The sequence below is a fragment of the Symphalangus syndactylus genome, chromosome 5 (genome assembly GCF_028878055.3).
Source record: "Symphalangus syndactylus isolate Jambi chromosome 5, NHGRI_mSymSyn1-v2.1_pri, whole genome shotgun sequence".
Lineage (NCBI taxonomy): Eukaryota > Metazoa > Chordata > Mammalia > Primates > Hylobatidae > Symphalangus > Symphalangus syndactylus.
In genome coordinates, this window is record NC_072427.2 from 31,718,144 (window position 1) to 31,731,136 (window position 12,993).

General features: G+C 56.1%; 1 protein-coding gene across 7 annotated transcripts in view; it reads left to right on the plus strand.

Moving 5' to 3' along the window:
- Positions 1 to 12,993, plus strand: part of STRA6 (signaling receptor and transporter of retinol STRA6) — a 30,598-nt gene that overhangs the window by 6,119 nt on the left and 11,486 nt on the right. For 3 of the 7 annotated variants that reach the window (XM_055277802.2, XM_063638764.1, XM_063638762.1), the window contains exons 2-10: positions 1,686 to 1,813; positions 6,136 to 6,202; positions 6,531 to 6,616; positions 7,808 to 7,947; positions 8,281 to 8,304; positions 8,488 to 8,654; positions 10,032 to 10,154; positions 12,439 to 12,506; positions 12,687 to 12,763. In XM_055277802.2, coding sequence (XP_055133777.2) covers positions 1,686 to 1,813; positions 6,136 to 6,202; positions 6,531 to 6,616; positions 7,808 to 7,947; positions 8,281 to 8,304; positions 8,488 to 8,654; positions 10,032 to 10,154; positions 12,439 to 12,506; positions 12,687 to 12,763 — 880 coding nt within the window. Of the gene's footprint in view, positions 1 to 1,175; positions 1,258 to 1,685; positions 1,814 to 6,135; positions 6,203 to 6,530; positions 6,617 to 7,807; positions 7,948 to 8,280; positions 8,655 to 10,031; positions 10,155 to 12,438; positions 12,507 to 12,686; positions 12,764 to 12,993 lie in introns of those variants that run through there. The other 4 variants (XM_063638763.1, XM_063638766.1, XM_063638765.1 and 1 more) reach the window with 4 other exon arrangements.

Consider the following 12,993-nt stretch of genomic DNA (forward strand, 5'->3'; position numbering starts at 1 on the left):
CCTGTCTACTCTGAGACTTCACCCTTGCTGTTTCCTCTTCGGGGAACACACTTCCCCCCACCCCCATCCTCATCCTGAGCCTGCCACCCTCTACTCAGCAGACTTTCCCCTGCCCTTCAGATCACCACGGAAAGGTTATTTTCTTCAGGAATCTCCCCCCATCCCCAAATACTCTTGGACTAAATTTGGTTTCCCATGGTATAGACCAGCTCAACCTGTGCTTCCCTTTGTAACCCTCAGACTTTGGAGGGGATTTAGTTATCTGGCTGTGTCCCCCCTGAACTGTAATCTCTCCTGCCTCAGGGCTCAGAACAGTGCTGGCACATAGTGGGTGTTCAATAAATTTAAGTTAAAAGACTAAATGAATAATGTCTTTTTAAAAAAGCTGTTGAATGACTGTCTTAGCTGATAGGGTCAAAGCCAAAGCCCCTTGTAGGGTATTGGAAGGACCCTCACAGTTTCAGGGGCCTAAACCTCCACCAGGGACAGTGGCCTGAGAATTGCTTTCTACCTTCTTCTGCCTCTTGCCCCTCCCTCCAGGCCAGGGCAGGGGTCCTGCTCCTGGGGAGGGAGAATGGGCAGGAGCCCTCCGCCCTGGCCCAGACCTTGCCTTGCTCACCCTCAACCTCACTCCAGGAGGAGCAGGAGGCAGGCGGGGCTCCTCTTGCCTACCCGTGGGTCTGGTTTGTGTTTAAAGAGCTAATTTCCGCCTTGTGGGGGTGAGTTATCTCTTGTGAAATCAACTTGTAGGAACAAAAAGGGTTTACCAATGAGACACATGTTGCCTCCTTCATGGAAACCCTAGGAGAAGAAACGGACAGATTCCCCTTCCCTGCCTCCAGCCCAGCCCAGCCCCAGCGGTCCGTCTCACTCAGTTGTTGCTGTAATGCTGATCTCCTGTCTGTGTGGGGCACTGCAGATGTGGCGGGCAGAGGCGTGGGAGCTCTGGGGCAGGCGCTGAAGGCAGGTATGTGTGTGAAGTCAGGTGCGGGGGTGGGGGTGGCTCCTGGCCACACCCTTGCAGGGCTCAGGCCGCCAATGGTGCTGGGGCCTCCTCCCCCAGGAGGGGGGCTTTGTCAAGGATTATGGTGTGTTTCCATCTTCGAGGCCCAAAGGGGCCAGAAAGGGGCAGGCTGAGGCTGGGGGAGGGGCTCCAGGGAGCCCAGCTGGGAGGGCCCAGGCAGGCAGTGCGGAGCTGGCCGTGGGCTGCCTACCCTTTCATCTCTGCAACTCCCTCCTCCCTGGGCCTCCCTTCTGGTGTGTTTGTGGGTCTGTCTAGGTGGGCTTGGGAAGGGGGAAGGAAGGGGCGTCTCTTTAGGCAGCTCAGACTGGACAAGCCTTTGAAAATGGTCCTTTGAACAAATGCCTGCTGGTGGTTGGTCAGACAGATGAGCCAGCGGGAGCCCCGGGGCCCCAAGGGGACAGCTATCTCTGCAGGACCGGTGCGATGGGCGGGAAGGGAGGAGGGGACACGAGAGGCCCTGTCCTCCTCCCGTGCCAGCTTGCTCAGGCCCTCAGTCCCTGACGGGCTTTTCCCAGAGAGCTAAAAGTAAGAAAGTAACCTTCAGAATTAAAAAGAAATGTTTCTTTGTTTGGGTTTTCCGTCTTTCTTTTTTTTTTTTTCTCTCTTTTAAGCTTCTTTTCACATCTGTAGTGGCTTTTTTTTCTCTCGCCTGGGGTCAAAGGAGAAGGGCCAGAGAATGTCGTCCCAGCCAGCAGGGAACCAGACCTCCCCGGGGGCCACAGAGGACTACTCCTACGGCAGCTGGTACATCGATGAGCCCCAGGGGGGTGAGGAGCTCCAGCCAGAGGGGTAAGTGTAGAACCCCCCCCACCTCACTCTGCCGGCCATCAGAATGGGGTGATGGCAGGGGTTGCAACTGGCCAGGGAGCAGCTCCTGGGCAGGGGCTGCTAGGTCTGGCTCTGCCACTCATTTGCTGTGTGACCTTGGGCAAGTCACAGCCTTTGGGGTTCATTCAGTCTCTGCCTCTGTTACATGAGAACAACACCCCTCACCCTGCTGTTAAGATACCTAAGGCTGGTCACCTCAAAAGACCTGTGTGATGTGTTAAAAATACAGATGATTCAGATCTGCAGGGATGGCTCCCTGGGTGATTCTGGCCCATAGCCAGGATGGGGAAGCTGCTGAGAGCAGTTGAGGCAAGCAGACCTCCCTTCAAGGGGTTATTGGTCTCTGCGGTGAGCATTTGGGTGTGGTGTTTCCAAGTGTCAGGTTCTCTGGGCAGGCTGGGGGATTCGGGGAAGGCAGAGAACCAAAGGGAGAAAGCCTGGGGAGGAGTCACTGAGTAAACAAGCACCCTTGTTGTCTTTGGATGGTCTCAGAGGATGAGGAGAGCCTATTCCCTTTAGCAGGAGTGCTCAGGCCAGCCCAGGTGAGGGTGGGAGCAGGAAGGCAGCCCACCCCAGGGTGGCCTGAGAACCCAGCCACAGCTGCTTTGCCTGGGTCCATTCTACCGGGGTTTAGTCTGGGCACCCTGGTGGAGGAGCTGGGCCCCTTCTGTGTCCCCCACCTCCTGCCAGGATGCCTTGCCTGTGTAGGACCCAGAGCCAGTTCTCCCCTGTTGTTCCCAGGCCTGGCCCCATCCCCTATCTCCCTGCTCTGTCTGGTGGTTTGGAGAAGTAGAAAGGTGAGGCTGGGGATTGCCGAGCCAGATGTGTGCACATCTGTTCTCCATCAAAACCTGAAACTTGAGAAGGAAAAATCCTTGCGTGCCTCTCCAGGGGCTGGGGCTGCGGCCTGGCTGGGCTTGGGTCATCCAGCAGGGACAGAGGCTCCACCCAGGCCTCGGGGAAGGAGCTGTTGTTTGGAGGACTCAGGGTTCTGACCACCTGGAAAATAGCCTGCAGTCAGCAAGGGCATGCTCCCCGCTGATCTTGCCTGACTGACCGAGAGCCTGTGGGCTCCACATATCCTGCTGTGTATGTGTGGGCTGCAAGGGACCAGAATGAGGACAGGCCCAGGAACCCATGAGGATGGTTTCTGACCTAGGTGAAGGCTCTAATCTGAAGCTGTGTCCTTGGGAGCCTCAGGGCCTGGGCACTGGCTGGGGGCCAGGTGCCTGTAAATGTAGCTGTGGTCCCAGAATAAAGTTGTGTGTATGTCAGGCACTGGGTGATGGGGAGTCCAGTCCCTCATGTGGGTGACATCTAGAAGATTCAGCTCCTTTCTCCCACTGCAGGGCATGACACCCATAAGAACAAAGAGATTTGTTTGAATCTACTTAGCCAAACCAATTGAGCTGCCTGCCATCCCCCTGCCCCCAAAGTGGGAGCAGAAAATTGGGAGCTCAGGGGAATCCCAAAGAAATGAACTTGGGTTCACCTCTGTCTGTGTGAGTCAGACACCCTGGGGACATGTTGCTTCAGAGCTTTGAAGAACTCCGGAGTGCCCAGTGCCCCAGCACTCTCAGGCTGGAGTTGGGGTGGATGAACACTGATGGCAGTGGAGTCAGCCACAGAAATTTCCTAAAATCCAGAACATTCAATGGCTCAAACACCCTCAGTGGCTTCCCGGGGCCTCCCATGCTTGCTGTGACCTCATCTCACCTGACCTCTGGGCTGCAATCAAACTGGAAGGCCTGCCCAGCCCCAGCCACGCTGCCTGTCGCCTGCCCCTCTGCTTCCTCATGCACTTCCCTCCACCTGGAGCTGCCTCTCCCCTTCTTTGCCTAAAGAGGTGCTAACCGTCTTTTATTTATTTTTTGAGGTGGTCTCGCTCTTGTTGCCCGGGTTGGAGTGCAGTGGCGCCATCTTGGCTCACTGCAACCTCCGCCTTCCCAGTTCAAGTGATTCTCCTGCCTCAGCCTCCCGAGTAGCTGGGATTACAGGTGCGGGCCACCACGCCCAGCTAATTTTTTTGTATTTTTGGCAGAAACAGGGTTTCATCATGTTGGCCAGCCTGGTCTCAAACTCTTGACCTTGGTTGATCTGCCTGCCTCAGTCTCCCAAAGTGCTGGGATTACAGGCGTGAGCCACTGCTCCTGGCCACTAACCATTTTTTAAACTCCGATCAGATACCACCTCCTTTTGCCCAAAGTTCTCCTTCCTCCGCATCCTTCAGCACCTGCTGTGCCTGTCCCAGGATCAAGCTCACCACCCTCTCCAAGGTCTTTATGTCTGTGCCATCCTGCCTGTCCCATGGCACAAAACATGGGGCCACAAGCCACTAGCCAAACATTTGCTCATTTCTGTGCCACCTGAGATCCCCATCTGACCCCTCACACTGAGCTGAGAGGTCAGATGGGGACCTCAGGTGATACAGAAAGGGCCAGAGGCTCCCCGAGACAGGGCCCTGGAGGGCATTTCTGGGGGTGGGGCTGGTTTGGGATAAGGTCCATAGGAAAATGGTCAAACTACTCCAGGGACAGTTTTCCAAGTCCCTGCCGGGCCCAGGTTTACAGGTGGAGCAGGACCTAGTCATGCGGGGAGATGCAGGCTGAGAGGGAGGGCTGCCCTACACGCCAGAGTAAGAGGCCTTGGAGCTGGAGGTGGGGAGCCTGAGACTGGAGCGCCAACGATGGGAACCTGCTCCCTGCATGGCAGCTACTCATGAGCCCAGTTCTACTTTGGGAAGAGGCCGGTCTCCTGGCCAAGAAGCTGCCCAGAGCTGACTGACTCTGCCTCTCCACCAAGTGACTGGTTTCTTTCCCACCGCTTGCCCACTGGGATTTCCTGAGCGAGCAGGATAGACCAAGCTGACCCAGCAGAGGGTCCCAGGGCTCTGTGCTCCCCTGGATAATGCAGCCTTGATGCCTCTCTTCATACAGTGGAGGGTGTTTTGGTGGGCGGCTGAGCCCTCTGGGCAGGCAGGGACTGGCGGCAGTCCAGGCTCCATCTCAGGCCCTCGCCCACCAGACCCCACTGGCCTCACCCATGCTGCCATCCTCCCTCTGGCTCTCCCAGGCCCAATCTGGGAAAACCCGGAGCTCTCCTGCTCCCCAGGGACCCAGTCCTGCCTACTCTCTCAGGGCCAGGGCCAGCCCTGAGCTCAGGACTCCTGCCTCACTCCCTTTCTCTGCCACATGATTCCGCTGGGGAAGCGGAGGGTTTCATTGTCCTCAGTGACCCCTATCTCCACTGTGGGTCTACCTCTGTGCTCAGCCAGGGTGACTGCAGGACCATTGCCAGGCCATAGGGAGCCTCTGTGGAATTAGAGAAAGGGATCTCCAGTTAGGTGCATTCACCCAGGTGCAAACCCAGGGCAGGTGCTGGGTTTGGTGAGCAGGGTGGCCTGTTCGTTCCCTTGGCTGAGCATCTTTGTGCAGTGGGCAACCTGCATGGCTGTCCATGGAGGCTCTCAGTGAGAGGGAAGCAGGAAAAGAGAGGGACCAGGGGAGATCATTTTAGTCACAGACCAATCTCAGATGGCAGTGAGTAGAGGGCGAATCATAGGGCCAAACCCTTGACTGCTTGACCCAGGTAGTGCGCTCAACCGCAGTTCTGAGAAGAGGTCTGTGAGACCAGGAGCAGTCTGAGGGGCTTCCTGGAGAGGGGAGGCCTTGAAGGACAGGAAGCATCTGGGTGAGCAAGAATAAGTGCTCACACCTGTAATCCCAGCACTTTGGGAGGCTGAGGCGTGAGGATTGCTTGAGCTCAGGAATCCAAGACCAGCCTGGGCGACATGGTGAGGCCCTGTCTCTACTAAAAATACAGAAAAAAAAAAGCCAGGTGTGGTGTTGCACACCTGTAGTCCCAGCTACTCAGGAGGCTGAGGTGAGAGGATCATTTGAGCCCAGGAGGCTGCAGTGAGCCGAGATTGAGCCACTGCACTCCAGCCTAGGTGACAGAGCAAGACCCTGTCTCAGAAAAAAAAAAAAAAAAAAAAAAAAAAAAGTGATCAGGCCAAGCCGGTCCACTCTGCTTCTCCTGGGAGCCTCCCATCTCCTTTAGTCTTATAACCCCAGAGCTTGGCATGGGGCCGGCACATCACAGGGACACGAGGGCCCCAGAATGACCCTGAGAAGGTGGGACTGGGAAGGCTTATATAGGAGGGATCAGCGGGTTGAGGGAGGTAGTGGGTAAAGCCTCAGTGTGAACAGTCTTGAACCCCAGACCCGTCTGCACACCCAGGGGGGCCTGACGTAGGCCTGAGCCAGCCTTCATTTGCCCTGCAGGGAAGTGCCCTCCTGCCACACCAGCGTACCACCTGGCCTGTACCACGCCTGCCTGGCCTCGCTGTCAGTGAGTCCAACCCAAGTTGAACCTGGCTTGCAAGTTGCTGCCAGCCTGGGCAGTGGGACCTGTGTTCCCCGCTGGGGCTGGTGAAGGGGGGCCCTGGGAGATCCTGGGTGGGGGGAGCTATCTGGGAGTTCTCCCAGCTTGGGGGCCCAAACCAGTATGCAAGTCCAAACTCCCAGATGTCTGTCACCCCTTGACCAGTCCCCAAGATGCCACATGAGTGTGCACTGGGCGGGTAGGGGATATCCTGGGGCCTGAGTCCAAGCCCTCAAACTCAGACCCTCAGGGGAGGCCTGGGCGCCCCAAGCCCTCGTCTGCATTCTCCTTTCAGATCCTTGTGCTGCTGCTCCTGGCCGTGCTGGTGAGGCGCCGCCAGCTCTGGCCTGACTGTGTGCGTGGCAGGCCCGGCCTGCCCAGGTTGGTGCCATGGCCTGGGCACCCCCACTCAGGGAACCCAGCTGACAGGGTCACTCTGGGAGGGTGGGAGATTTGTTAGGTACCTAAAAGGCAGCTCTGGCTTCAATGACATCCCTATTGCCCTCAGCCTGGGGCTTTCCTCACCCCCACCCAGGTCTCCAGGTTTAATCAGGACCCCCAGAGGAAGTGGGAGGGACTTGCTCAAGCCCACCTGGCAGAAAGGACTCCAACCCAGACCCTAGGGAAACAAGCCTGACAGGACCCAGCTTCAGAGTGTACCTTCTCAGGCAGCCCTCCATGTGTGGATTGACGTGACCATCCCAATGCCATCTTGACCCTCATCTTCCCTGAGGGTATCACCTGGACCCTAATGCTTGAAGGCAGATTTTTGGGGACTGACATCTAGCCCCTATAGCTGGAGCCTTCTTCTGCTATCTCCTTCAGCCCTGTGACCCCAGAGCCTGGACAGGCATGATCCTGAGGAGATGGGACTGGGCAAGCTAGTGCGCGAGAGACCACAGGGTTGGGGCAGGTGATGGGTGGCTCCCTGGTGTAGACAGCTTCGCATCCCAGACCCAGACTGTGCACCGAGGCAGGTCTTGCTGTGCTGGTTTTGTGGGGAACCAGCCTGGGGTCTCCGGTTGGCCCCAGAAAGAGCTTGCCCTGGCTGGGGCAGTGTTTGAGGGAGAATGAACCTCTCAGAGCATGAATGCAAGCTGCAGTGCAGAAGCTGAGGGTCTGAGTGGCTTGCCCTGAGCCCATAGGGGTGATGCCTGGGACAGCTATGCCTGCTGTCTGCCCTCTGCCCTGGGTCCACACCCAGCCCAGGGCGGCGGCTGTTGTACAAGGATGTTGTGACTCGCTGAGTTCTCTGAAGGTTTGCCAGCCCAGACAGACCAATTAGTGTGGAGGTGGCTGCTTCCTGGAGCTTCCAGGGTGGGCGGAGGGAGCAGTCTTAGGGCTTCTTCCCACTGTATGTGTGTCCCAAGTCCCTTTGGCACAGGGCCCAGAGCTTGGTAGATAAGAGGTACTCCACAAATATCTATGGAATGAATGAATGAAGGGGCCTTATTCTCCCATCTTGAAAGTGGGACTGACTCCACCTCCTTGATTTATGGAATACAGCTGGGAGGTGATGGGGGTGCAGGGGCTGAGCAACTCCCTCCTGCCCTGTCCTTGCCTCTGTGCTAGCCCTGTGGATTTCTTGGCTGGGGACAGGCCCCAGGCAGTGCCTGCTGCTGTCTTCATGGTCCTCTTCAGCTCCCTGTGTTTGCTGCTCCCCGACGAGGACCCATTGCCCTTCCTGACTCTTGCCTCAGCACCCAGCCAAGGTACCCACTGACCCCCAGGCCCTGGGGTTGGTGTGATGGGATGTGGATGGGGTGGGGTCTTGGAGTTTTAATCTTAGCTCAAGGAGATGAGGGTAACAGGAACAGCTGTCAACGAGATGGGCTGCTATCCTGAGACATGACCTCTTTAGACCATCCAGTCTTTACAACAATTCCACAAAGTATGCATATTAGCCCCATTTTGCAGTGGAGGAACTGAGAGCCAGGGAAGTAGTATCTTAAATTGAGTATTTGCTCAGGCACCATGCTAAGCATTATATATACACCTTCTCATTTTGCTCTTGCTAATATACTGTGATTATTTCCATTTTACAGATGGGAAAACTGAGGCTCCAAGAGGTAACTTGCCCAAGATCACAGAGTTGAGACTAGTCAGAGCCTGGATTTGAACCTAGAGTTCTTGCCCACTGAACGTGCTGAAGGGCTTGGAAGCTGGAGACAGGAGAGAGGCCTGGGTGGGCTCACTGCAGGCCCCATGTCTGCCTCTCCAGCATGAGTCTCTCTGCTTGTTTCACCTTCCAGGGGCCTGGAAGATACTGGGACTGTTCTATTACGCTGCCCTCTACTACCCTCTGGCCGCCTGTGCCACGGCTGGCCACACAGCTGCACACCTGCTCGGCAGCACGCTGTCCTGGGCCCACCTTGGGGTCCAGGTCTGGCAGAGGGCAGAGTGTCCCCAGGTGCCCAAGGTAACCACTGATCACAATGGCCTAGGGCAGAGGGGCACACAGAGCAACCTACTCAAACCACAGTGCCTCCTTTGAGCTCTGATTCTATGACGGGCCGCCCTGCAGCCTTCCATTGTGCATGGGATTCCATGCTTTCAAACACGTGCCCCTTCCAAGCTTGGCTGCTCTGCAGGAGAGGCAGGGAACAAGGCAACTGGGCCCAGCCCTCAGGAGCTTTAAGTCTAGGAGGTGGCAGAGAAGGGGAAGTGGGCAGAGTAGGGGGAAGAGAAAGCCTGAAATGGCCCCCACCGCCAACGCCTGTGTTAGTGATTCCCCAGCTTCCCTTTGGTCAGGCTGGAGAGGGAATGGAAGTGAAGCGTGATGGAGGCCAGCAAGTGCGAAGTCAGGGATGGTCTTAGAGGGCCAAGAGGAGAATTCCAGCACCTCAGCACCTTGCTCACTGGCTGCTGGCTGGGGCTGTGAAGCTGTCCTGTCTAGAACTCAAAGAGTGATGGTACAGGCTTTAGAGCCAGACAACCTGAGTATGAATCCAGCTTCATTCACCACTTCATTCACTCACTCATTCGTTCAACAACATATTTGAAGCACATACTTTGCACCAGGGACATTTCCAGGCACTGGACTACAGCTGTGAACAAGACAAACGCAGTCCCTAGCTTCCCAAGAGCTGTCATTTCAGAAGGGGAGACACGACACACAAACAAAATGATGCCAGGTGGTACCAAGTGCCTTGGGGAAACAGTGCCACCTTTCTGAGACCGTTTCTCCATCCGTCCATGGAGCTGGTAACACCAGTCCCTCAGGGTGGAGGTGAAGACTAAGGTTGCTTTGAGAGGGGGCACTTGGTAGCTTTTTTTTCACCACCTAGAACCTGGCACATACTAAGCTCTCAATAAAAGTATATTGAACCAACAAATAAATGAATGAGTATACAAAATGCCCACCCCCGGGAAGCCCTCAGCCCTGGGAAGTAGGGCATAGACTTTCCTGATGCTCAGGTTGAAAACTCTATGTAGGCAAAGGCAGGCTTTCGTGTGATTTTCAGAACTGTTCCTAATGCTCCAGGAACACAGAAACAGAAAGAGGTATCCTTTCCAGTGGGGGGCAGGAGGGAATCAAGTGATTTCCTCTTGGCTCCTCTCAGGCCCGTGGGGGTCCAGGAGCCTGGGGGAGGGGTGAGCATCTCTGCAGGGCTCAAGAAGGGGAAGTGGGCAGGTTTGCGCTGGGTGGCAGGTTGGGAACCATAGAGCTGAAGCCTTCCCATGGCCCTCTAGACCATCCTCAGGGCCCAGTGTGAGGTGGGAAGGGCAATGGATTCTGGTTCTTAGCTGGGGGAAGAAGGTGGAAGGTAGTCTGTCTGGGTGTTTGTCTGTCCAGATCTACAAGTACTACTCCCTGCTGGCCTCCCTGCCTCTCCTGCTGGGCCTTGGATTCCTGAGCCTTTGGTACCCTGTGCAGCTGGTGAGAAGCTTCAGCCGTAGGACAGGAGCAGGCTCCAAGGTAAAGGGGCAGACCTGGGATGAGCTCTTCCTCAGCACCCAAGACAGCCCTACTCCCCCATATCTGTGGTCCCAGATGCATGGCTGTGCTTGGTGTAGGGCCCAGCACAGAACAGATGCTCAGAAAATGTTTGCTGAGTGACTGCTTAGTCCTCCCTCCCTAGGCAAAGGCTGGGCTGGGCCCTTGACTGGCACCCAAGATGCCCGCGGCACTGGGCTGTGTGAATAGTAGGGACTTAACAAAGCAGAACTGAGTCAGAAGCCAGGAGAGTCATAGCTCTGTCTGTGAAACACTGAGATCCGGCTGGAGAGAGACAGCGTGGAGCCTTGTGCCTAATCCGAGTTCTGCATGTACTGAGATGATTCAGGAAGCACCCAGGGCAGAACTGCATTATGAATCAACTCTAGGTTGGATGTGGTTGAATAATTTCAGATAAAGGGGAGGGCTGGGAGGGCTTCCTAGAGGAGGTAGACTGACAGAATAAGGAGCAGGCATTGTAGGCACAGGAAAGAGCATGAGTAAAGGGGAAGAGATGGTTTTGTGTCTGTTTTGTTCATTATGTTTGCAGCACTGGGTGGGTCTTCGCCCTTAATAGATACTCAGCAAATATTTTTGAATTTTTGAATAGATGGATGAATGGATGGATGGATGGATGGATCAAAGGAAAGATGTATGGAAGGAAGGATGGACGGATGAATGCATCATGGTAAAAGAGAATTCTTAGAAGATACTTCAATCTTACTAAAAAGCCTTCTAAGCACCTACCGTATGTCAGGCCCTGGGCTCAGTGCTGTGGACTTGGAGCTGATGGACTTGTGTCTGATCTCCAGGAGCTCCCAGTGTGGTGGGGGAGACAGATGCAGCACCAAACACCTACAGTGCAATGTGAAACCTGCAGCGGGTGTTGGGACTGTGGGTGCAGGGGGCGGGGTCCACTACTTCTTTCTGGTGAGAGAGGAGGAAGAAGAAAGCTCTGCAGAGACTCTCAAAGGGGAGAGAAGAACAGACTCAGGAGAAAGGCTTAGGACATAGAGGCCAAAGGGCATGGCTTCTCTTCAGACAGGGCAGGGGAAGGAAAGGCTTGATGGGAGGCACCTGGGCAGCCAGCAGGTAGGTGGTGGTGCCAGCTGCTGGCCCAGGGAAGGTGGAAGGAGGAGCAGGTGCTCCTGGGACGATGCTTGGTCCTAAGGGTGTGCTGCTCAAAGTCTGGAGCTGAGCAGAGGGGCTGGGACTGGGTGTTAATTCGGCAAGGTCAGACTGAATCCAGAGAATGAGTGAGATCCCTAGGCAGGATGGAGAGCCCCGGGTCCCTTTTGGGCTACTCTGGTCCGAGAAGGCCCATGGACTCCGGGCTTGGCTCCCACGTGGCAGGCAGGGAGTTCTGAGCACTTGTAGCTCCTGCCCTGCTGAGGCTAACACTCCTTGAGGAAGCCCATGGCCCCTCCTGTTTACAGCTGGCTCTGAAGAGGGAGCGGCCCACCAGGGCCACACAGTGCCTGAGGCATGCCCCTTTACCTTCTCTTCCAGGGTTTTCACCACCCCACCCATCTCTCCATTGCCAGCCTTTCCTCCCAGGCTTGAGAGGTGTAAAATCCTCTTTGGACTTTGGTCAAAGAGGTTTAAGTCTCAAAGGACCCCCAGCAAGCTTTGAGCTGACCCACTCCTGCCCTGGATCCCAGGGTTGTCATGGCAACAAGTGACAATTGCCTGTGTTCTCCCAGTGATTCAGGGCAGGGGCTCACCCCATCTTCCCATGGGCCTCTGCCACTTCACAGGCAGCTTAAGGCCTGGAATGTGGCTTAGACAAATCTGGTCACCCTTGTGATCTCCCTTGCGCAGTAGCAGGAGGAGAAGCCTGAGGGGGTCTGACCTGGAATGACCCTCTCCTGTGTCCTGGTCTAGGATGTGCCCCTGGGACACAAGCTTCCCTTTGCCCCAGTTTCAGCTAGCAGAGGCCAGAAGGCTAAGGGTGGGAAGAAACGGTGATGAGATGTGACTGAGTAAAGCAGGTGAGAGTTGGAGACAGATCTTAGGAAGAACTTCCTGGCATTGGTGATTCTTTGATAGGAGACTGGCCTTGTACTTGTGAGAGAGAAAAGGGAAGCTTTGGAGGGCACGGACCTCATCCCCACAGGTCAGCCCCCTCCACACTCACCACCACCGCCATGGCCAAGAGGTTTTTTATGGAGCACCTGCTTGGTGAACACTCTAGTTCCCTAAGCCAGGGACCCACGAATGGGTCGAGGCAGGTCTCATCTGCTTGTTCAATTGTCTGTCTCCACAGGGGCTGCAGAGCAGCTACTCTGAGGAATATCTGAGGAACCTCCTTTGCAGGAAGAAGCTGGGAAGCAGGTGGGGTCTCTGACACACCCTCTGTGGGCCAGTGGATTGGGCTGGTTAGCAGCCGTGCTTGGGAAGCTGGCACTGGGCAGCATGGCAGGGGCAGAGGGGCAGAATGACCAGCCTCGGGGGCTGGCCCTCAGGGAAGGGGCTTCCCCTGAGGACCCTGCACCTGCCTGGGTCTTTCTGCAGCTCCCACACCTCCAAGCATGGCCTCCTGTCCTGGGCCCGGGTCTGCTTGAGACACTGCATCTACACTCCACAGCCAGGTATGGGGTTGGGAGCTGAGGCTGAGCGTGACAGGGGACGTTACCCTCCCTTGCACAGAATGGCTGCAGTGGAGGACTGGCTCCTGCTCCCCGGAATCCTTGTCATCAAGAGGGACAACTACCAGCTCGGGACAGGGGGAAGACCCTGGCCTGGCCTTGGTCATTCAGGGTCCTGCTGGCCCTTTTCCTGGGCCCCTTGGGAGGGAGGAGGGCTCCTGGGCCTGAGTGGT